Raw genomic sequence first — 22,233 nt, 5'->3', positions numbered from 1 at the left:
CCTGCTGGGCTCTGGCGATCCTTCCGCCTCAGCCTTCCAAGTAACTGGAATTACAGGCACGTGCTACCACGCCCAGCTAATTTTTGATTTATTGTAGCGATGAGGTCTTGCCAACTTGCCCAGGCGGGTCATGGACCCGCGGGCTCAGGCAATCCACTCACCTTGGCCTCCCAAAGCGCTGCTGGGATTACAGACTGAGCTACCAAGCCCAGCCGACACAGAAATATTAAAAGTAAAAAAATAGAAGAAATATCAGGTAAATACTAGTCTAAAGAAAGCTCATATTACTATATTATTATCAGACAAATAAGGTCTAAGACCAAAACAAAAAATTACCATAGATGAAGAGATGCTCTGTAAAATGATAAAAGGTTAACTAACCAGAGATGTAAACACTCAACAGATTCAAAATAACATAATCTAAATATATATATAAACTGAAATTGACAGAACTATCAGAAGAAATAGGCATATACACATATTAGAGGGAGATGCTTTAACAGTCTCATCAATTGCTGAATTAAGCAGACAAAAATATGATTAGGTTATAGAGATTTGAAAAGCACAACTATCAACTTGTTCTAGAAAGAGTTTTGAAAAACATTGCACCCAATTAATTGAAAATATACAATTTGTTTTAGGCATAGTGAAAAATATTTGTCACAGTTGACCATGTGCTGGTCCATAAAGCTTCCTCAACAAGTTTTGAAGAACTGATATACACAGTTTCTGACCACAGAAAAATTAATTTTAAAATAGTCTCAAACATTTTATGTATTTAATATTTTATTTTATTTTAGATTAGATTAGGAAATATAGTTTATTTAAAAAGTAAACTAGAAAGAGAGAGAGAAAAAAGAGATTCACCTCCCCAAGGAAGGGAAGGGGGCCAAAGCTAGGAAACATGGTGATGGCCACGGTTCACAGAGGACATGGCCACACCAAAGTTTAGTAAGGAAATGATCTATTTATTTAAAATTTTAAAACACATTTCTAAGCAGCTCATGGGTCAAAGAATCTAATATAATGAGAATCAAAAAACTTTTAAAAATGGGATATAGCTAAAGTAAGAGAGAAAAAATTTACATCCTTAAGTTCTTACTTTGGAAGAGAGGAAAAGTTAAAAATTAATAAGATAAATGTCTAATTTTAAAAGTTAACAAGAGAACAGAAGAATAAATGCAAAAACAAAGTGGGCAGAACAAAATAATAAAGAAAGGAAACTAATGAATTAGAATATATGATATAGAGAAGATGGAGAGTCAGAAATTGGTGCTTTGACTTGTAAGACTAATACAATTGACATATTTTTGGAAAAATTATTTGAAAAAATGTTCAAAAGCACAAGTAAAAATATTAGAAATAAAAAAATACAACTAACAACACTGTATACTTTAAATATATACATATGAGGATATTATAAACAATCCCACACTACTAAATTTGAGATGGAGTGCATAAATTCATAGAAAAATATAATTAACTCAAGGAGAAATATGTAATCTGAATAATCCTAAAGCCAGGAAAGTAATAGAATAATTTATAAATACATATGCCTTCTGTTGTCTCCTTTTCTTGACCAGCTGGCTGGAACACAGAATGGATGGAGGGAGATGGGGCAGCCATCTTGAATCACAAGGTTGAAGTGCAGAGTAAAGACAGGAAGATTTGTGGGCATCACAATATAGGAGCCACCATACCAACCTATTTCTGTCTTTTTCTATTTGGGGTCTTTGTTGTGGTGCTGAACCATACCTTAACTAGTACAGGTGGTAAAACTAAAAAGAAAACAAGAGAATGACAAAATTTTGGACTATGGCTACCTTGGCAAAGGAACGGGGTAATTGTGCAAGGAAAATTACATCATCAGAGAAGGGCTCATGGAGATTTCTAGAAATCACTAGGTTCTTTCTCTTAAGCTGGGATATGGCATACGCTATTTTATTCAGGTAATGACTCTTTAAAATGTTCGGTTATGTTTTATAAAGATGTACATGTGTGAAATATTCCACAATCAAAATATATTTTGAAAAGCAGTTTGAGGACAAAATAAACATATATCTTTGTAAGAAAATACCTCTAGAAGATGCATAAAGAAACACTATTGAGAATTTTAAAAACAATGTACAGTATTTAAATAAACCATGTAGTGTGGAAGATTTATTGTATTGTTAAAGTACAGATGCCTCCAACATGGCTGAGCTTATGCCATTTGCTAGATAACATTTCAATAACATAAAATACGAAAAGCTACACTTTTGTAATTCACAAAATAAAGATATATGAGAGAAAACATGTCAACAGTCAATAATTTCTTTCATGAAGAAAATGTTTCTTAGGAACACAATTAAGAATGACCACCAGTGGAGCTATGACAATAAAGAAGAAAACCTGAAGTGAGGTCATGTTCCCAGGTTGTGGCTATGATTCCAAAAGAGTGTGTGGTAGTCTTCCTCTCTTTTGCTGCTTCCCTCTTCTATAAACATTCTCTATAACCCATAGATGAGTAAAAGGAGACATCTAGGATGTGTCAGGTGAAGACTGCGCAGCACTAATAATTGTCTTCACCACCCTATTTTACTCAGTTTAGGAAAAAGATTGATCAAGGAGGACCAACTTTTGTTTGTTGTGTGATTTAAGCTAAAGTGCCTTTTTAATATTTGATCTCGGGGCCAGATATTCTAGAATTCATGTCTTCTTGTTTGGCAAGACTAGTGCCCCTAGTTCCTAACATTATAAACCATGTTCATTACTGTATTTACAAAGCTCCTTTGAGTTCTTGGGAAACATCAAAAAGTGTTGTCTTATACAATTTGACAGGCAACAATGAGGACTTCAGCCCCCAAACTAAACAGCACTAATTAAAAGCAAGATGCAATTGGTTCACAGATATTTTTTCTTTGAACTTTTCTCTTTGAGGAACTATACATTATATTAAATTAGTGAAAAACAATTATCTCAGATTTTTTCATTGATAGCATTCTGTTTTTCCAATTCTTTTAACTTGAAGATGTCTGGAGATTTAAAACTGGAACTTGTATAAAACTTTGGTCTATCTATCTGAATGACACTAATGCTTGTAGGGGAGGGAAAGAATAGCAACCTTTGGTATCTACAAATGAATTTTTGGATACTCACAATTCATTTCTTATGGAAACAGAGTGATGTTTGGTCTCCAAGTTGCCTCAGTGGAACCTGATAAATATATTACTTAATACACTGTCAGTGTGTTCTTGGGGTATTACTTTTTTCCCCAAGTTTATTTTCTTCTCTAAAAATAGTTTAGCTACTTTTAGGAGGTAATGTTAGATTTACACTTACCTGCCACTTCTATTCTGGGCAAATAGGGACTCCTAGTTAATATTTGGACCACGGCAGGTAGTGAGAAGAGAATCTTATGGAAGTGAAGTCATAGAACACAACTCTTTTTTAGGTGTGCAGCATAGAAATGTAACTCTTAGATATGAATACTCCTAAATCAGATCCTGGACTCTGAAGTACTGCTAAATAGCCATCTTCAACACCAACATAAAATCATTATCACCATCACTATCACCAGTAGCAACAGAAGCAGCAGCAAAATTATGATCACTATTATGTGTTTGAGAAATTTGCAGTTCTATTAACAAGAATTTTAGAGCTGATCATTTTAGTTTCCAACCATTTTTTATCTTTCTACCCAAAAATGAAACTAATCTGATCCATAACATTATATTTAAAACTTTATCAGTTTTCTTCTTTTCGTATAGTTTATATGCAGAGTGAGTTATTTTAATCTAATTGTAATTAGTTGTGAAAATATTGCTGACTTTATTTGTTTACTCAGCAAATATTTACTAAATACTAACTCTATGGCAATCACTATTCTATTTATTTGACGTACATATTAAATGGACAAAGATCTCTGTCTCTGTGAATCTTACATTTTAGTGGAGGAAAAAGGCAATACAAATATTAAGCAAATGTTATGGTTTGTAGTAGGGTGACACATGCCTTGGAAAAGTAGGTTAAGGTCAGAGGGTTGGGAGGAGGGGTATGGGGAATGGTGGCTGCAATAAAATAGGGGGGTCTTGGTAGGTTTCATGGAGAAGGTAACATTTGAACAAATGGTAAATGTATGTTTCGTAACTAATATTGCTATCATTACTAAATTTATAATTTGGAGTAATACTTATTTTTTCTATTTTTTTTCTATTTTTGAGAACTTTCTGCTTACTACATTCTAAACTTTGTATGGATCAGTGTGTATGTTATTGCTTTTGGAAATAAATATTATAATTCTAAAAAGTTAAGTAAGTTTATTGATCATCTTAGACTTAATTGCATTTATAAATGGATTTTAATTAAATTGAGAAAAATATTTTTAATTTTGTACTAAATAAATGGTGACTCAAATGAATGACATTTGTAGTAATTTCACTAGAAATCAAATTTATTTATTTATTTCTTTGTTTTGCAGGAACATGGCAAAATGGTTCAGATTACCCAAAAAAACAAAAACAAAAACAAAATAAAAACAAAAAAAACCTAACCCTTTCATTTTCTTTCTTTTCTTTGAAATTTATTTTAAACCACTCTCTCCCAAAAGGGAGTCACATTTGCATCTTTTTTGACTTTTAGGTCAAATTCAAGGTCAAACCCCACAGGATTTATTTTAATTCAATAGGCTATCCCGACCCACTTCAAGAAGAAAGCAGAAGACCAAAAGATTGTGAATATAAATATTTCTTCCATTTTATAGCTAAATGAAGTAGGTAAGATTCTCTTATATAATCAGTTAGTGTTAAATTATCTAGGGTAAACCTGGCAAAGAACTGGTGCAGTTTATTATAATTACAACACAAACTATATATACATTTATTTCTAAAAAAGATATCTATAATTGTCAAAAATTTATATACCTTAAATTACAATATATAAAAATGCTTTCATGCACTCTCTTATAAAGAACACTTTTGTTCAGCAAAAAGTTGTCCCTTTTAAAAAAATATGAAACTGAATTTGGTTGTGTGCAGGGCTCACACCTGTAATTCCAGCACTTTGGGAGACCAAGACAGGAGGATCACTTGAGGCCAGGAGTTAAAGACTAGTCTAGGCAGCACAGTGAGATCCTGTTTCTATAAAATAAAAATGAAACAATGAAATGAAATGAAATATTAGCCAGGTGTGATGGCATAGGCCTGTAGACCCAACTGCTTGAAAGTCTCAGTCAGGAGGATTGCTTGAGCCCAGGAGTTTGAGACTGCAGTGAGCCATGCTTTTGCTACTGCACTTCAACCTGGGGGACACAATGAGACCCTGTCTCTAAAAAACAGAAAATTCCCAAAACCAAAATTTGTACTCATTGGCTCTTAGAAAGACAACAGACAGCATTCAAAGGACATACTTTCTTCTCCTAAATTCAGATATTAATCTTTATTACCTAAACTACACTTAGGTTATCTCATTTTCTTCATTGGAAGGTTATTCCTCCCTTTGTGTTCTCCATCTCAATCAATGGCGTCATAATCTATCTTTTCTGAGTTTAGAGCAGTAGAGAAATCTCCTAAACTTTCCTTTCTCTTATCTCCAATGTCTAGCTAATCAACAAGCTCACTTAGGTCCATACTCCATTTCCCTTCACACTGTAAAATTTCCAAAGGCAGAAAATGATGTCCCTCATCTTCAAGGCTCCCTAGTTCCCATAAGATCAACTCTCTAAATTCCTTTACATTGCATGCAAAGCTATGTGTGACCTGACCAAACATATCCAACCCTTTCACCCCACACAACAGCTCATCTCTGGCACCTGCATTGGTTTTCCTGATTGATTTTCCTGAAAAATCTCTGCTCTTTACATAGTTGGGTCTTTGAATTAGTTATATTCTCTGATTGGAAAGACACTTCCTTTTCCAATCTTTGCATTCACTAATTCATTAAGCGACAAATATTTACCAAATACCTACCCTGTCAGGCAACTGGAATGAGTTAGAGTCTAAACTGGTGACAAAGTAGACATGCCCCTGCACTCATGGAGTTTGCACTCCTCTGCCTGCACATGTCTTTCCAGACTCAGATGTCTTTACGTCATTCTTCTTCTCCACAGTCTATCCAGATTGAACGAATCACTCCTGCTTCTGGAAGGCTTGGCCTCTGCATGCCTTTGTTGTGATATTTATGTCACATTTATTTTCTAAGTCCATCTTCTCTACTAGACTCAGCTGCTTACATTAAGGGATAAGTATTTTCATCAATAGACTTGCCTATTATTGGACATAAAATCAGTTTGAAGGGACTTGACTCAAACTTCAGATGTTATGCCAGAAAACTAGGTTTGTAAAGATGACCATAATAAAGCTACTGAGTGCATGTGTATTCTTTCTATTTAGGTATGCCAATTTTCCCAACAATTTTTAGAGCCCACTTCTAATATATTCTATAACATACCTGGCATACTATTTATTTTCTATGTTTAAAAAAATTACTTCTAGCCGGGCTCGGTGGCTCAGCCTTATCCCGCGCCTTTGGGAGGCTGAGGTCAGTGGATTGCCTGAGCCCGCGGGTTCAAGACCCACCTGGGCAGCAAGACCTCATCTCTACAATAAATCAAAAAATCAGCCGGGTGTGGTAGCGCATGCCTGTAATTCCGGCTACTTGGAAAGCTGAGGCGGAAGGATCGCCGGAGCCCAGTAGGTCGAGGCTGCGGTGGCCGGGAACGGCCACTGCATTCCAGTCTGGGCGACACAGTGAGACTCCAACTCAAAAAAAGAAAAATTGCTTCTATCTCTAAAGATAATTTTTCATCTAAATATACACGCAATTCCCCTCTTTACAAACCATTAATGTATACTGTAGCTAATGGCTTAAAACTTACTTTTGTATGCATTTTTTCTGTATATAGAAATTTCTCTTTCCTAGAAGATTTCTTTAATTAACACAAGGGTTTTCTCTTTCCTCTTGAGCTACATGTAAGTGCATTATAGCCAAAGAAACATATGCCTCACTCTCTATTCTGAATGCCTTAGTTTACTGGAGGACTACTTCTATGTAGGATTATATTTTAGGTCTTGAGATATATTGCTCCCAGTGTAACCTAGTATAGTACTTTCATATTGACTTATTCCGAAGAAATGAATTCTATGGGATAGTTTACAATGGTCACCTTCCTTCCTTTCATATCCAGAATGGCTACAACTCCTCGATCTGTATTTGACATAAGCAACTCACAAATACCACATTGAATTTTTATTTATTTATTTATTTTTATTAGTGACTAAATTTGTTGTGTATGTATAATATAAATACAAATATATAATATATATATATTTAGTGGCAATGGAAGCACTGAAGATAACTGGGCTTGTAATTACATGAATAGAAGTTGCTCTAAGTTCATAATCTGGAAGAGGTGATGATACTTCTAACAAAAATCAGGCCAGCAAGATTTTAATAAGAATGAAATAATATTCTGAGACTAGAATTATATTTAAACTACATTGGCTAACTGCCATTATCCTGATTCTGGTAAAAGAAGAAAATAATGATGCTAGTTTTCAGAGCCTAAAATGGTTCCCATATGATGTTGACTTCAGTTTATTTATAAAGGCTTATCAAACCATTACAACATGCTTTGACTTATACAAGCAAAATGATTTATAAAGAAAGAAGCTAGCTAGTGACAGGTTTTTAAAATGCATGTGTATCTAACTACAGCTATAATATACTTTCATGTAAAATTACTTAGAAAGAATCAGACATGATGTACCTTTTCCACCTCCATCTTGCTTGAAATCTTCCCTGTACCATTACTGTATCTGAAAAATAAATTGGTCCAGTTTATAGTTTTATTAAAATGTAATTAGGAAAATTCCTAATCAAAACGTCAATATTCTTTACCGTGGAACTGGATTTATTTTCTCTTTCCTCTCATTTGTTTCATGTCCACTAACACATTCTGCAAAAAATAAATAAAAAACAATAATTTAAATAAGGGGTTATCACTGGGTTTATATGTGTATTAGATGGAAGCATTATTAGAAATTGAAAATGAAAAATTCACCTTATACTAACATAATATTCATCTTAACAAAGTATTTTATAAACACAAATATTCCCCAAATATTTTTTTATTGCATCAGAACAGTTCAACAGAGCAAGAAATAACCACAATGGCATTTGATGTTGTATTCAAATAGAATGTAGGTATTAAAGATTCCCAGTATCATGCAGAAAAGTCATTTCAGCAGAAAAAAGAGTAAACTGGAAGTCTGATATAAAGACCTGAGAGAAGTTCCATCAGTCTTGCTGTAGGATAGAGAAGACATTCTTCTTTTTTTGCCAGAAAATATGAATCCAACAATAAATTTAAGGTAAAATATCTGTATAATATAACTACTTTGTACAAATTTTGGGAACTATAGACAGAGGACAGTTAAATTCACATCATGCATGTATGGACAGTTAATTTAAAATATAACCCAGAATTCTTGAGTTTATGTCTATTGCCCAAAGGACTAGCTCCCACTCTGTATATATTAGCATGCAATACCATCAATTTCTAGTCCATGGTTGGTAGCTCCGTTGAAGTAAGTCATCTGAGTGGCTTCGATCTCTGCTTCTGCACTGATGATCTGCTGTGCCACAGCCTCTGCGATGGGCATCACCATGGCCGTAGTTGAAGTATTGCTGAGCCACATGGATAAGAAGGCAGTACTGCTCATGAACCCCAAAGTCAGCCTGAAACAAGAGAGCCCTTGCTGTGGAGTAGTGCTCTCTGGCTTAAATAGCTCTGTATAGTTTTTGGTTTTTTAAAGTATTTTTTACATTATCTGACTCTCTTGTTTATTTACTTGGTTTAAATTTTTTTTTTTAATTTTAGCTTGAGAGTGGTGGGGATTGGGTCTCAGGTGATCCATTCCCCAGATACTGAACATTGTGACCCATAGGTAGTTTCTGAACCCTAGCTCCCCTCCTCCTCCCCCTTATTAGGTTGGAGCTGGAGCTCTGTATAATTTAACTGTAAAAAATGTTGTTTTCAGTTGGGCATTTATGTTTTTCAAAGTATAGAAGGTTAAGGTTCTACCCAGATGATAAACTTTGTATGCAGTTATGGCCAGGAAGAAATCAAAGTGACACATGTAAAAGTGGGAGTTCCTAATAGATTTGTCTCCCAGGGAACTATAAAAATCTTCTCTTCAAAAGCAGAGAAATGATTATGCTTACAACCATTCTGCAAGTTGTTATACAGCATAACATCTTGTAATATTACACCAACATTTGAATATTCTTTGCAGGTGACCACTTACCTTCAAATGCTAGTAAGATGAAATGCAATCAACTTTTGAATTTAGGGTCCTTATTTTTTTTCTTTCATCTTTTAGTCATTATATCTGTTCATATGTGTGTCAAGGAGGCACAAGGACAAGGAGAGAGATTAATATTTATAAAGCCTTTTTTTACTTGTTCACTATTCTGGTTCAATATGTGGTGGGTGGAGAAAATAACTAAAAGGAGGCTTTGGAATTTTCTGTATATTCCATTATTTATGCTATCCTGAATCTGACATCTCTTCCTGTTGTCAAGAATTGGATATCTTACATTGGCTTCTTTTATAAATAGCGTAGTTCTTTTCCCTTAAAAATAACATGCCTAAGACTACAGGATTTTAAACCGTGTCTATAAACTTTTCAAAATCACACTTGGGGGGAGGAGGGGAAGCATGATGTCTTTTGAGTAGAAGACCCTAGAAAATCATTCAGAAGCCCATCTTTCCATTTCAAGCCATTTATCAAATTCTATGACACCCTTTGGAAATGGCTCTACAAGAACAATTCCACATTATAAGTTTCAAACTTAGATAAGTTGAATATTTCCAATATGTAAAACAAAAAATGTTTTAGAAACGTGCTTAAACAAGAAATGATTCTTAATAAAAAGAAAACTGGCACACTTTTAACTTAAGGCATTGGGAAAACTTGAACTTCTCCTATAAAATGGTTGGGATCAGATAAAGCTTCTGGATGATAAGATGCCTTAAATTGAAAAGCCACTTAGTTGTATAAGGGCAGAACTCACCCCATTGTGCAGTGCATTACCTCAAGCCCTGGAGTCGGTGAGCAGATGGTCAAGGGAAAGAGATATATTTCTATAGTACCCAAAGAAGCATGGGTCCCCATTTCATTTTAAGACTGAAATGTCTTAAATACACATATGTTTTAAATTTTTAAATAAATTTCTTTTTAATTTGTCTCATCAGAGTCATTGATTTATTTATTGTATCATAAATTTGCACCATAAATGAGAAACACAGATGCAGCTCTGCCCTCTGATTAATTATGCAACATAAGTCAATACAATATTCCTAATTTCAACAAAAAAAGATGATAAGGAAAGAATCATTTAAGGCTTTAAAGGAAAATGTCACTATGCAAATGATTATGACACTGAGGTTTTCTTTAGCTTACATTCATGTTCTTAAGGACAGGTGGAATAAAACTAAAATAACCAATTAATTTTGTCTGTGAAACGAGTGACTTCACATTCTATAAATGAAACACCTTAATTGATTGTTTCACTTTACAACAATTGATTTTAAAAGAGAAATGTTCACTTTGGAATTTTTCTGCACACATTTATGTTTTGTCAGTAAGGTCTTTGTCTTTGGTTCTTAACATCCTCCCTGATGATAAAAGATGCTCTTGAACAAGTTCTGAATGTATAATCAGCCAAATAAGCAAGATAGGGCTGAAATCTATTCTAAAGTCTATCAATCTTGTCTACTGAGGTTCAAGGCTTCTCTCAGCAATGACTTCTGTGGTGCATAAAAGGTGAGAGAGTTGTGTGCACTTATCCCAATCTCCCTGTAATTAGACCTGCAGTGAGAGGAAAGCTTTTCTCCCCACAACTCAAGCACACTTTATATCACTTTCATATTTGTAGAGGAAAAAGGTCATAAATTATACTGTGATACAAATAATTCCCTAGACATACATTACTTATTTGGTTATTTGATCTTCACAAAAAATGATCTGTTCAGAATGTAAATTGGAAGCAGTAAATGCAGAACTTACCACGCAGGGTTCACACCGACCATCATCACCATTCTCAGAGCAATCCTCTTGTGCAAATTCCATTTTTCTATTGAAGTTGCTAAACAGATGACTCCAATTAGCAGAAGGTGAAAATCTTTGAAATAAGCAGATGCTACCTGAAATTGCAATTAAGCCCATGCTTATTTACATTGGTGGGGAGAAATAACATTGTGCAAGAAAAACATTATACTGTTTTTAACTTTAACCTTCAACTACATAATCTTTCTATTTTGTTGAGAAAAATGTAGATGTGATTGAATACAAATTTAAATATGTTCTATAGTCTTACCTAGAGACAGTGTGTTAAGCAAAAATATACAGAAAAAAAAGTGTGCAAGGTACTGGATTATTGAATAGCTGAGTAACATCAGCCAAGTACCTTATATGTCTTAATAATTTCTCTATCTTTAAATTGGGCATAATTTGTTTATGCTTCTATGGTGGAATGGTGAAGACAGATTTGGGAAAGTCCTGAATCAAGACCCAACCTGCCAATATCTTCTTTATGACCCATTATGCCATAACTGTAGTTATTCTGTCGTATTTGGAATGGTTTTACTTTAAAATATTTATTATAAAGCTAAGACCTTTGAATGAGGACCAACTCTCTAAGCCAACTTCAGTTAACACCACTCAGAGATTTGTAAAGTGTCTAGACATTTTAAGCAACCATTTTCAGCAGTATTTCCCAAAGAATGCTCTGAAATATGTTAGGTACAAATGTTTGTTTGTTTTGTAAAGGAATTGTGTAATCAATTAGATTTAGAAAACATAGAAATTTGAAATACCAGAATTTTCTTTCCTGTAGGCCTTCCCAAAAATCTTTAAATAATATTGTATATTGTCATTTTCAAAGAGTAAGATATCACACCTGCATATTTTTCAAGCTTATTTAATCATAAAAACCTTATTTTTATTTGGTTTTTAGGTGGAACACTTCATGGGACTAGTATTCAAGAAAACCTACTTTAGGAAATGCTTGGCTAAACTGAATCACTGCTGGTGTCTTGATCTTGGAATTCCCAGTCTCCAGAACTTTGAATAATACATTTCTGTTGCTTACAAATTACCCAGTTTAGGGTGTTTTGTTATAGCATCCTGAATGGGCTAAGCTACTGAGTTTATTTTACCAACACAATGAGAATAAAGTGAGATAATAAATGCAGAATTACTTTTAAATATCCAAAGAAACACATGGAAGCAAGTCATTTTCAGAAAGTGGTTAAACACACATAGCCAGAAGTCCAGGACCATAAGATGTTCTTGGTGAAATTCATTCATATGATATGATGAGTTAGTACACTTTGTAGAGGTCCAGACGGTAAATATTCTAGACTTTGGTGGCCATATGGTCTCTACTGCAATTACTCAGCTCTGTCTTTGTGGCACAAAAGAGCCAAAGACAATATGTAAATGAATGGACATAGCTTTGTTCCATTACAAACTTTATTTTAAAAATTATTCATAGGCAGCAAACTAGATTTGGCTCTCTGACCCATAGTTTGCCAGTCCCTGAATAGATCATGCAAACTATGGCCTGCAGCTAAATGAAATTGTTGTTAAAACTAAGAAGAAATTTTCACATTCTCTGCTTTTATTGTATTACCTGTTGTTTGGTTTTTATCAGTCTGAATATTTGTGGAAAAAACATTTGTTTGTTTATAGCCTCCTTGTCCAAGAGGTAATAGAAGTTGCTATTGGTTTGTAAACAATACTCATAAGTATAACTATCTTCAAGGCAAAATTGATATGTCAAATAAAATTCCTAACAGAATGTGAAATCTATTTGCAAGATCAAGGTAGTTATATTTCTGGTTTAAAACAGGATTGTATTAAAAAACATGGAGTTTTGCAATTAGAGCACCTGGGTTCTCTCTTAGTTATATAATTTACCAGTTCAGCAATCTTTTTACAAATCAATATATAGTTGTAAAAGTTAATAGTACCTCACATCAAGCTTGTAAACTAAATGAGATAATACGTACATTCAAAAAGTGCTTTGTTAGTTATAATGTTGTTTTGCTAAATCCAGTGGTCAATATCTAACTTTCAATTTAACTGACTTACTTGCAGATTTGATACAAATGATCACTGCCTCATCTACAAAACTTTTGCTTCACTTGGGTTCCAGGACTCCATACCCTTCTTGTTTTCTTCCTATGCAATAACCTTTTCTTCACAATCACTTTGGCTAGTCCTTTCTTTTCTCACTGACCTCTTAATATACTTATGTAGCTCAGTTCTTCCTCATCTTTGCTTTTCTATCTTCATTCCCTCCCTAAGTGATCTCATCAAGTCTTAGGGCTTTAAATACCATCTATATGCTGATGACATCCATGTCCCTATCTTCAGATCAGTTCTCTCTTTCATGAATTCTGGACTCATTTGCTTTCAACTGCCTATTCAACATCTTCACTTAGATGTCTAATAAGTATTTCAAACTTATGTGTATAGCTCTGGGCATCAACTCCTTTCCTAATAAGCCTACTCTACTGATGGTCTTTCCCATTTCAATTGACAGCAACTCAACTTTTTCCAATTGGCAGTTCAAAGCTGTGAGGTATCTTTGGCTCTCTCCTTTCAATCATATGCCATATTCAATCTATCAGGAAAGTATCTTCAAAATTTATCAGTAATATGTCTGAATTACCTTGTCTCTCACCTGGATTGTAATAACTTACTATTTATCTCTTTCTTTCTACCTTATTTCTTAACAATAAAATCAAAGTTATTTTGTTAATATCAAAGTCAGGCTGATCATGCAACTTTTGTGCTCAAAGCTCTTCACAGTGTCCTGTTTTATTCAGAATTTGAATTTTATGATGGCCTACTTTGGCTCTATCTTGTCCATTTCCTCCACACATTACTTCGCTGACATAATCTTCTATCATTTTTCCCTTTATTTACTCTGATCCAGTTAAATTGCAAGCATACACCTAACTTAAGGTTTTTATACTCCCTGGGTGTTTCTCCTGCGATGGTCATTCCCCAGCTGGTCAAATGGATAACCACATCGCCTATAAATCTTTATATTTTTGTATCACCATCTCAGTGAGATCTAACCTGACAACCTTATTTTAAATTGCCATCCCCTGTGGTGGCGCGCGCCTATGGTTCCAGCTACTTGGAAAGCTGAAGTGAAGGATCGCCTGAGTCCAGCAGGTTGAGACTGTGGTGGCCGTGAGCGTGTCACTGCACTCCAGCCTGGGCAACAGAGTGAGATTCCAACTCACAAAAATAAAAATAAATAAATAAATAGAATTGCCATCCTTTCTGGTCCTCATTATCTTGTTGAATTTTTTCCATCACACAAAATTATCTTTCTTACTCACTTTGCTTTATAATTTACCTATTTATGAGATATATTGTTTATTGCCTCTTTTCTCCTAGAAAGAGAAAATATTTCTGTCTGTTTTTATTCACTGATGCACTCCCAAGTTTCTGACAGAGTCCTGTTACTTAGATATCCATTGAATTACTGAGAAAATATGTAATGTAACATCTAAGTATGCATATATGTGTATTTTCACATTCATATATGCAAAATTTATATAAAATATATTGTCATTGATAATAATGTTGATGCTTATTTTGAAATAGCAAATTGAGCACACTTTAAATGCTTTAGCATTGAAGTTTAATTTAACAGATATGAGAAAAGTTCAATATTTGTTGATGTTCTTCAAGTGAAGTAATGATCTCACTTAGATGTCTGAAGAAGACATAGGTATTTAGCATTGACTTAATAAATAGGCTTAATAAATAGGTAAAGTAAGTCCAAAACCATGGTGGCCAAAGTGAAAGATGTTTAGTGCTCTGAACTTAGTTGAGGGCATTAATGACACATTATCCTACTCAATGACATTTGAGATTCAATGCTGTTGCAGTAGGAAGGAATGGAAGCATAAAACCCTCAAAACAAACTTTAACTATGAATATTAAAACTCATAAGAATACTTGATAGTTTGTATCATTGTTTAAGAAAGGTTATTTAGTTTGATTGTTACAACAACCCATGGGTCATGTGGCATTATCTTGTCCTACTTACTGATGATAAAAAGAGTTATTAAGGGACATGTTCAGGTCCATACAAGTACTTAATGGTAAACATCAGATTTTAAGCTTACATCTTCTGACCTAATCTTTAGCTCTTCCCATAATACACTCTGGCTTTGGTCAAATATATAAGAGTAAAAGGTAAGTCGTCCTGCCTTACAAGAGGATCACAAGATGGAAGAACAAGATGGAAGAACAGCTTTCTCCACTAAAAGTCCTAAGAGTATCATTTGCTGCAAGTTTCAGCTAAGCTTACTAGGTGAAGAAGTCACATAAAGTTTAAAAAACTTAGGCTGCAATATCAGAGAAAAGTTGATAGACTCATTAACACTTGCAACACTCTATAGAATAATCCACATGTTTGTGTTTATTAATGTACCAATAATAAATTAGCTAACAAACATCAAGTGCTTCCTATGTAATAGACTTTACATTTATTATCTATTTTAATCCTTAAGTATCTTTGACAAACTAGAGCTAGTTCGAGAAAGAGAAAAGAAGTTAGTGGTGGAGATAGAGTTGGAGGGGGCAAATTTGAGGATAGGATGAGGAGTGGAGGCCATACAGACCAAAGACAAGGAGAAAATGATATTAATTTTCAAATCCAAACAACATTGTTATGCAAAAAATAATGAGTTCTTTTGTGTGTGAAATTCTAGACGGTAGAAATAACTTTAATGAGTCAGTGACTGAGTTTCAGACTTGGGCTCAATAAAACCAAGTTGCTTAAGAGCTAAAATTTAACAAAAATGCTATGGATTTTCTGGATGTATATTAAAGGCTCATAAGTCAGAAAGTCTTTAATCACTTTCTGAATGATCTAATCAGTAAGACATATTGTGAAGGGAGTCCCTGTTCCGGGTGAGAGGTGACCCAGAACTCCTTTCCAAGTATGAGATTCTGTTACTGTTAAATTAGTCTGAGGTTGTTGTCACCTTTGGGGATAAGGACACTTGGACAGGTGCCTGTAGTCAGAGTGATGCAACTGCTACTGGCATCTAAATTTTGCTGCCTATAGCCAGGTCTCCACACACTACAAAGAGGCAAATATATATATAATCTCTTGGCCGTGCCCATAGAGCCAGACCTTCCTAGATACAATTTTGTTCCTGCTTCCCTCTAAAAGTTCTATACGCCCTCCCAAAGTAGCTTGCTACAGAAATTCTCCTTGATTCTAATTAATCTCACTTCTATTCCAACCTCCTTTTAAAAGTCAATTAAATCAGTTTTATTGTTATTAAATCATAAGAGACAAACATGTAACTGTTAAACTTAACTCTCTAAAGACAGAACCATCCAAGCCAATAGAATAAGGACTTAAAATCTGATACCATATTTTGAACTTTTTTAATTCTTAATTTTAAAGGTGTGGGGTACAACTCAGGGTTAGGTATACAAATGTTCATTATACAGGTACTCTCATTGATGAGGTATTCCCCCCTCTCCTGGCAGTTTCCCATTACTGCCAATCCCTTTCTTATAGTATTATGATAATTGCTCAAGGTCCACTTATGAGTAAGAACATGTGGTACTCAGTTCTTTGTTTCTGTGATAGATCGCTCAGTATTATAGACTCTAAGTCTATCCAACTTGCTGAGAAGTTCACAATTTTGTCCTTCTTTATGACTGTGTAATATTCCATTGTGTATATACACCAAATTTTTTATCCAGTCCTCTTTCAATGGGCAGCATGGTTGGTTCTATGTTTTTACTACTATGAATAATGCTGCAATAAACATGTGTGTGCAGGTATCTTTTTTATAGAGTGATTTGAGTTCTTCTGGGTATATTCCCAGAAGTGTGATTGTGGGTTTGTATGGAAGGTCAAAATTTAGATATTTTAGAAATCACCAAACTGTTCTCCACAGATGTTGTACTAGTTTACACTCCCACCAAAAGTGTAGAAGTGTTCCCTTTTCCCCACATCCTCTCCAGCATCTGTTGTTTTTTGAGTTATTGATGCCAGCCATCTTGATTGGAATTAAGTGGTATCTCAGTGTGGTTTTTATTTGCATTTCTTTGGTAACTAGTGAGGCTGAGCATTTTTTCATGTATCTGTTGGCAGCTTATATGTCTTCTTTTGAGAAGTGTATATTCATATCTTTTGCCCACTTTGTAATGGGGTTGTTTGGTTGTTGTTGTTGTTTTTTTCCCTCTTTTCAGCACGTTTGAGTTCCTTGTATATCCTAGGTGTTAGGCCTTTGTCAAATATACAGCTGACAAATATTTTTTCCTCAGTCTATAGCTGTCTCCCCACTCTCTTGATGGTTTCTTTGGCTTTGCAGAAACTTTTCAGTTTGATGAAGTCCCACTTGTCTATTTTCTTTCTTGTGGCATGGGCACCTGGGGTTTTGTTCAGAAATTGGTTGCCAGTTCTAATTTCCATAGGGGTGTCTCTTGCTTTTTATGGTTTGAGGTTTATGTTTAGGTCTTTGATTCATTTAAAGTTGATTTTTGTGTATGGTGATAGGTAGGTATCTTTAATCTTCTGCATGTGGTCAGCCAGTTTTCCCTGCACCATTACTGAGCATGAAATATTTTTCCAGTTGTTTGTGACACTTTATTTTTGGGAACTTGTCAAATCCTTCTTTATACATTTCCTTTATTGAGAGCCAGATACCATGTTGGAGTATTTAAGAAATATAGAGTATAAATCTCAGATTACATGGGGCAGTAGATCATCAGCCTGGGAGTCAGTAGAACTGAAATACAGCCTTTATGATGCTTTCTTCCCAGTCAATGGCAATTTTAAAGAAAAGAGTCATTAATAGGAGGGAGGAGGGAAATGTAGTAAGAAAAGAAGAGCAGAGAGGATCAAAAATGCAAAAGAAGAAAATGAACTTGGGCTCCAAAATCAGGAAGAATGACATGATAAAAAAGGGAACAGCTCCTTTCACAGTAAGAACACAGTAAGTTTAAAAAAAATATCTCTACCCACATGAAAGACAGGTAAGCCTCAAGATAGCAATGTTGGACCTGGGCAGAAGACAAAAGTCCAATGGTGATAAATTTTACCAGCTGGCATCTTGAACTTAACATTTTTCCTGAGAATATTTCAGCTGGGATTTAGGCAGTTGTTGTATGCTGGGTGACTGGAGACTGCATGGAAACAGACATTCTGGTTTCAATACATACCTTGCTTTTAACGGGAAACTGAAACCGTTTCCTTCATCTAGGTTCTCTTAGATTGCAAGAAGGTAAGAAATACTAATTAGCATGAATAAACTCTTCTCAGCAAGAACAAAATAGAAATATACATGAAAGTTAATTTGACTTTATCTTTTGAAATGACAGATTTCTGGCAAAGAAAACAGGGAAGATTTTGCTTCATTAAAAACAAAAATTGCTGAGTCATATGGACGGCCAATGTCTGGTTCTTTTAGAAATTGTCACACTGTTTTCCATAGAGTTTGAACTAGTTTGCATTCTCACCTTCAGTGCAGACACATTCTCTTTTCTCCAACCCCTCCAGCATTTGTTGTTTATTTTATTAATGGTGGCCATTCTTACTGGAGTTAGGTGGTATCTCAATGTGGTTTTGATTTGCATTTCTATGATGATGAGTGAGGCTGAGCACTTTTTCATGTGTCTGTTGGCTGCCCCTATGCTTTCTTTTGAGAAATGTCTATTCATATCTTTTGCTCACTTTTTAATGGGGCTGTTTGTGGTTTTCCTTTCAGCATGTTTGAGTTCCTTGCAGATTCTGGATGTTAAGCCTTAGTCAGTTACACAGTTGGCAAATATTTTTTCCCATTCTGTGTGCTGTGTCCCTGCTCCCTTGATGGTTTCTTTTGCTTTGCAAAAGTTTTTCAGTTTAACGAAATCTCACTTAACTATCTTATTGCTTATGGCATGGACATCTGAGGTTTTGATCAGGAATTGGTTGCCTACTTCAATACCATAAGGATTTCTTCTGCGTTTTCTAAGATTCTTATAGTTTGTGGTTTTATGTTTAGGTCTTTCTTTCATTTAGAATTTATTTTTGTGTATTGTGATTGGTAGAGGTTCTGTTTCAGTCTTCTGCATGTGGTCAGCCATTTTTCCCAGCAGCGTTTACTGATTAGGTTCTCCTCTCCCCAGTGGTTGATGGTGAAGGCTTTGTCGAACAGAGTTGGTTGAGAAATTCAGGATTTGTTTCTGGAATCTCTATCCTGTTCCATTGGTCTATATGGCTGCCCTTGTACCAATGCCAGGCTGTTTTGATTATTGTAGTCTTATAGCAAAGTTTAAAGTCTGAAAATGGGATAACTTCCACATTTTTTTTCCTGAGGATTATTTTGGCTATTCATGGTCATTTATGTTTCCTATGAATTTCTGTATTGTCATTTCCAGGTGGTGATATGTTCCAGAGTAACTCAAATCATTCTACAGAAAAAATATCTGCAAAATGCATGTTTATTGCAGCACTATGCGCAATAGCAAAAACATGGAACCAACCATGCTGACCATCAAAAGTGGGCTGCTTAACAAAAATGTGGTGTATATACACGATGGAATATTACACAGCCCTAAAGAAGGACAAAATTAGGGACTTTGCAGCAACTTGGATGGAGTTAGAGTCTATAGTACCCAGTGATCTATCACAGAAACAAAGAACTGAGTACCACATCTTCTCACTTATAAGCAGACCCTGAACATTTACCATAATACTATAAGAAAGGGTTGGCAGTAGCTGGAAGCTGCCAGGGGAGGAGGTGGGGGGGGTCATATAACATCAATAAGGGACCTGATCTCAAACCAGGAGAAGTGGGCTCCAAAGGGAAGCCCAAACTTTACCTGTATGATGACCGTTTGTACACTAATCCTGAATTGTATGTCATATTTTTTTAAAGTTATACACCAAATGAATAAATAAATATATAAACCTATTAAATATAAAAAAAAAGAAAAAAAATGCTTTGTACATATTTTTTTTGATTTGGAGTCTCACTCTGTTGCCCAGACTGGAGTGCAGTGGCCACTCCCGGCCACCACAGCCTTGACCTGCTAGGCTCCGGCGATCCTTCCACCTCAAAAAAAATTGTTTTCCCAAAACTGTGAAACTGAGTTCTGCTGAATAGGAAAAGCTAGTGCAATATGTGGACAAGTTGCTCCTTTTGTCAAGAGGGAAGCACCAGGCATGGAATGTCAGTGACAAAAGAGGGAATGTACATTTTTCCTACTGACACACATAACTCAAGAAGTTGCATCCTGGTCAGGCTCGGTAACTCAATCTATAATCCCAGCAATCTGCGAGACCGAAGCGAATGAATTGTCTGGGTCCACAGCTTTGAGACCAGCCCAGGCAATTTGGCGAGACCTCGTTTCTACAATAAATAAAAAAGTAGCGGGGCATGGTAGCATGTGGTAGCTCGTGCCTGTAGTTCTGGCTACTTGGAAGGCTGAGGCAGAAGAATTGCTGGAGTCCCTCAGGTCGATACTGGAGTGACCATGAGCATGCCACTGCACTGGGTAACAGAGTGAGACTCCCACTCAAAAACAAAACAAAACAAAACAAAAGTTGCATCCTGTGTTCTCTGAAGGTGAACACACTGTAAGATCCCAGAGAAAATAGCAATTAGAAGTTTGGAGAACTTATGTGGTAGCCTTAACATCGGGATTATTGCTCCCTTTAAAAACAACCTTTCTCAATCAAAATCTCAGTACAAAATAGAGAAACTAATTACGACATTTTGGAAGAACTTACCTTCTTAGAAGGCATGATCCCAAACATGGGGAACATTAAACCAGGCAGCAAAGCTGTTACCGACAGAGGTAAAGCTTCTGTGAGCCAAAATATGGCAATGACAAAGAGTGTGTAGGCACATTCTGCTTCCTGGAAAAGACAAAGGTGAAATAAAAGGTGAAATAATGAGGCGGAAGAAATCATCATTCAAATCACAACCACGCTTGCTGAATAGAGCCTTGTCACAGAAAGTAAGAAGCTCTGAAGATCTCTGCATCTTTGAGTTGCTTTCAAACAGTTGTTTCTTAGGGGTTCCATGAGCCAAAATTTAATAATAATGAAAAACCGACAGAAAGAAAATCCTCATTTATTAAATTTCTTTCACATTTTCTTCAATATGGGTAACATCATATAGTCAATTTTTGGTGTTCATATTAGCATCCATGCATGTTTGTACTCATCTTCATTTGACCTATAAAATGCACTCCCAGTACTTCTGGAGTGCAGAAATAGTCACGTTACAGTCTTACCTCTAGGGCAGGATGCCTCCTGTTTAATTGTGTTTTTTTTTTTTTTTTTTTTTTTTGGTGCTTGGTTAGATGGAACCCATGCACACCTCGCTGTTGCTTCTCCTAACAGGGTTGCTTTTCCTAAAGAGGGAAATCAACCTAGGAGAAGGTTTGTCTCAGAGAAAAGACAATGACAAGTTGTGTAGCATGGATAATCCTGAATCCAGCTCCCAAGGGACAAGTACCGAGAGGTGAAGAGCCTTCTGCTTTGCTTTTTGAGAAAGATAGCCGAGTTACTAAGGAGATACAGGGCGACTAAACAGGAATGCTGCTCAATGAAATCATTTGCTTTGCTTAGTATACAACTGTAGGTTTCTGGTTTAGGGCATTGTTAAGAAGTGGTTGAAATTGATCGTTATATTTGACTTATATAGACAATTTTGATCTGAAATTACCTGGAATGTACTAAGTAATCAGTAACCTGCAGCTGTTGTATGACTTTGTGTTGCTTTCACATCACTTGCTCTCTGCAAATTCTGAGTTGCACTTGGAAAATTTACAAAAACTGCTGTTTGGGCTTACTGAGGTCTTTTGTGTAAGGGTTATACAATTTCTAGCTCAGTTGTCCCCTGATTCACCTACCTCAGGGTGAGTCCTCTGGGTTTGATGCTTACTTGCTCAATATCCCTACACTTTCAGTGGGTTTTTAAAGAAAACCTTACTAAGCCAGAATTATGTTATATATTTATTGTGTCATCTTTTTAAAGGAGAAAGAATAAAAGTGTTTTGAAGTTGACAGTTTTATAAGGAGCCTGCCTCTATAGTCTTGACAAATAACAAAACAGCAAAACAAAGCTGAGCCTGACTGAATTTTCCTAATGCTCCAGAGAGAATTTGTGAATACTTCTTAATCTAAAATGCCAGTGTGGAAGAA

At 35.3% G+C, this 22,233-nt stretch overlaps 1 protein-coding gene across 2 annotated transcripts in view; it reads right to left on the bottom strand.

Moving 5' to 3' along the window:
- The window catches only part of SLC13A1 (solute carrier family 13 member 1), a 93,597-nt gene that overhangs the window by 52,733 nt on the left and 18,631 nt on the right, over positions 1 to 22,233 (bottom strand). For both annotated transcript variants that reach the window (XM_008049151.2, XM_008049158.2), the window contains exons 2-6: positions 20,812 to 20,940; positions 11,049 to 11,185; positions 8,528 to 8,715; positions 7,876 to 7,933; positions 7,745 to 7,793 (exon numbers count right to left, since the gene is read on the bottom strand). In XM_008049151.2, the coding sequence (XP_008047342.1) occupies positions 7,745 to 7,793; positions 7,876 to 7,933; positions 8,528 to 8,715; positions 11,049 to 11,185; positions 20,812 to 20,940 (561 nt within the window). The remainder of the gene's footprint in view (positions 1 to 7,744; positions 7,794 to 7,875; positions 7,934 to 8,527; positions 8,716 to 11,048; positions 11,186 to 20,811; positions 20,941 to 22,233) is intronic.

The sequence above is a fragment of the Carlito syrichta genome, unplaced genomic scaffold (assembly GCF_000164805.1).
Source record: "Carlito syrichta isolate Samal-C Ts95f unplaced genomic scaffold, Tarsius_syrichta-2.0.1 Scaffold50926, whole genome shotgun sequence".
NCBI classification, from domain to species: Eukaryota; Metazoa; Chordata; class Mammalia; order Primates; family Tarsiidae; genus Carlito; species Carlito syrichta.
This window is presented reverse-complemented; position numbering and strand designations above follow the sequence as displayed.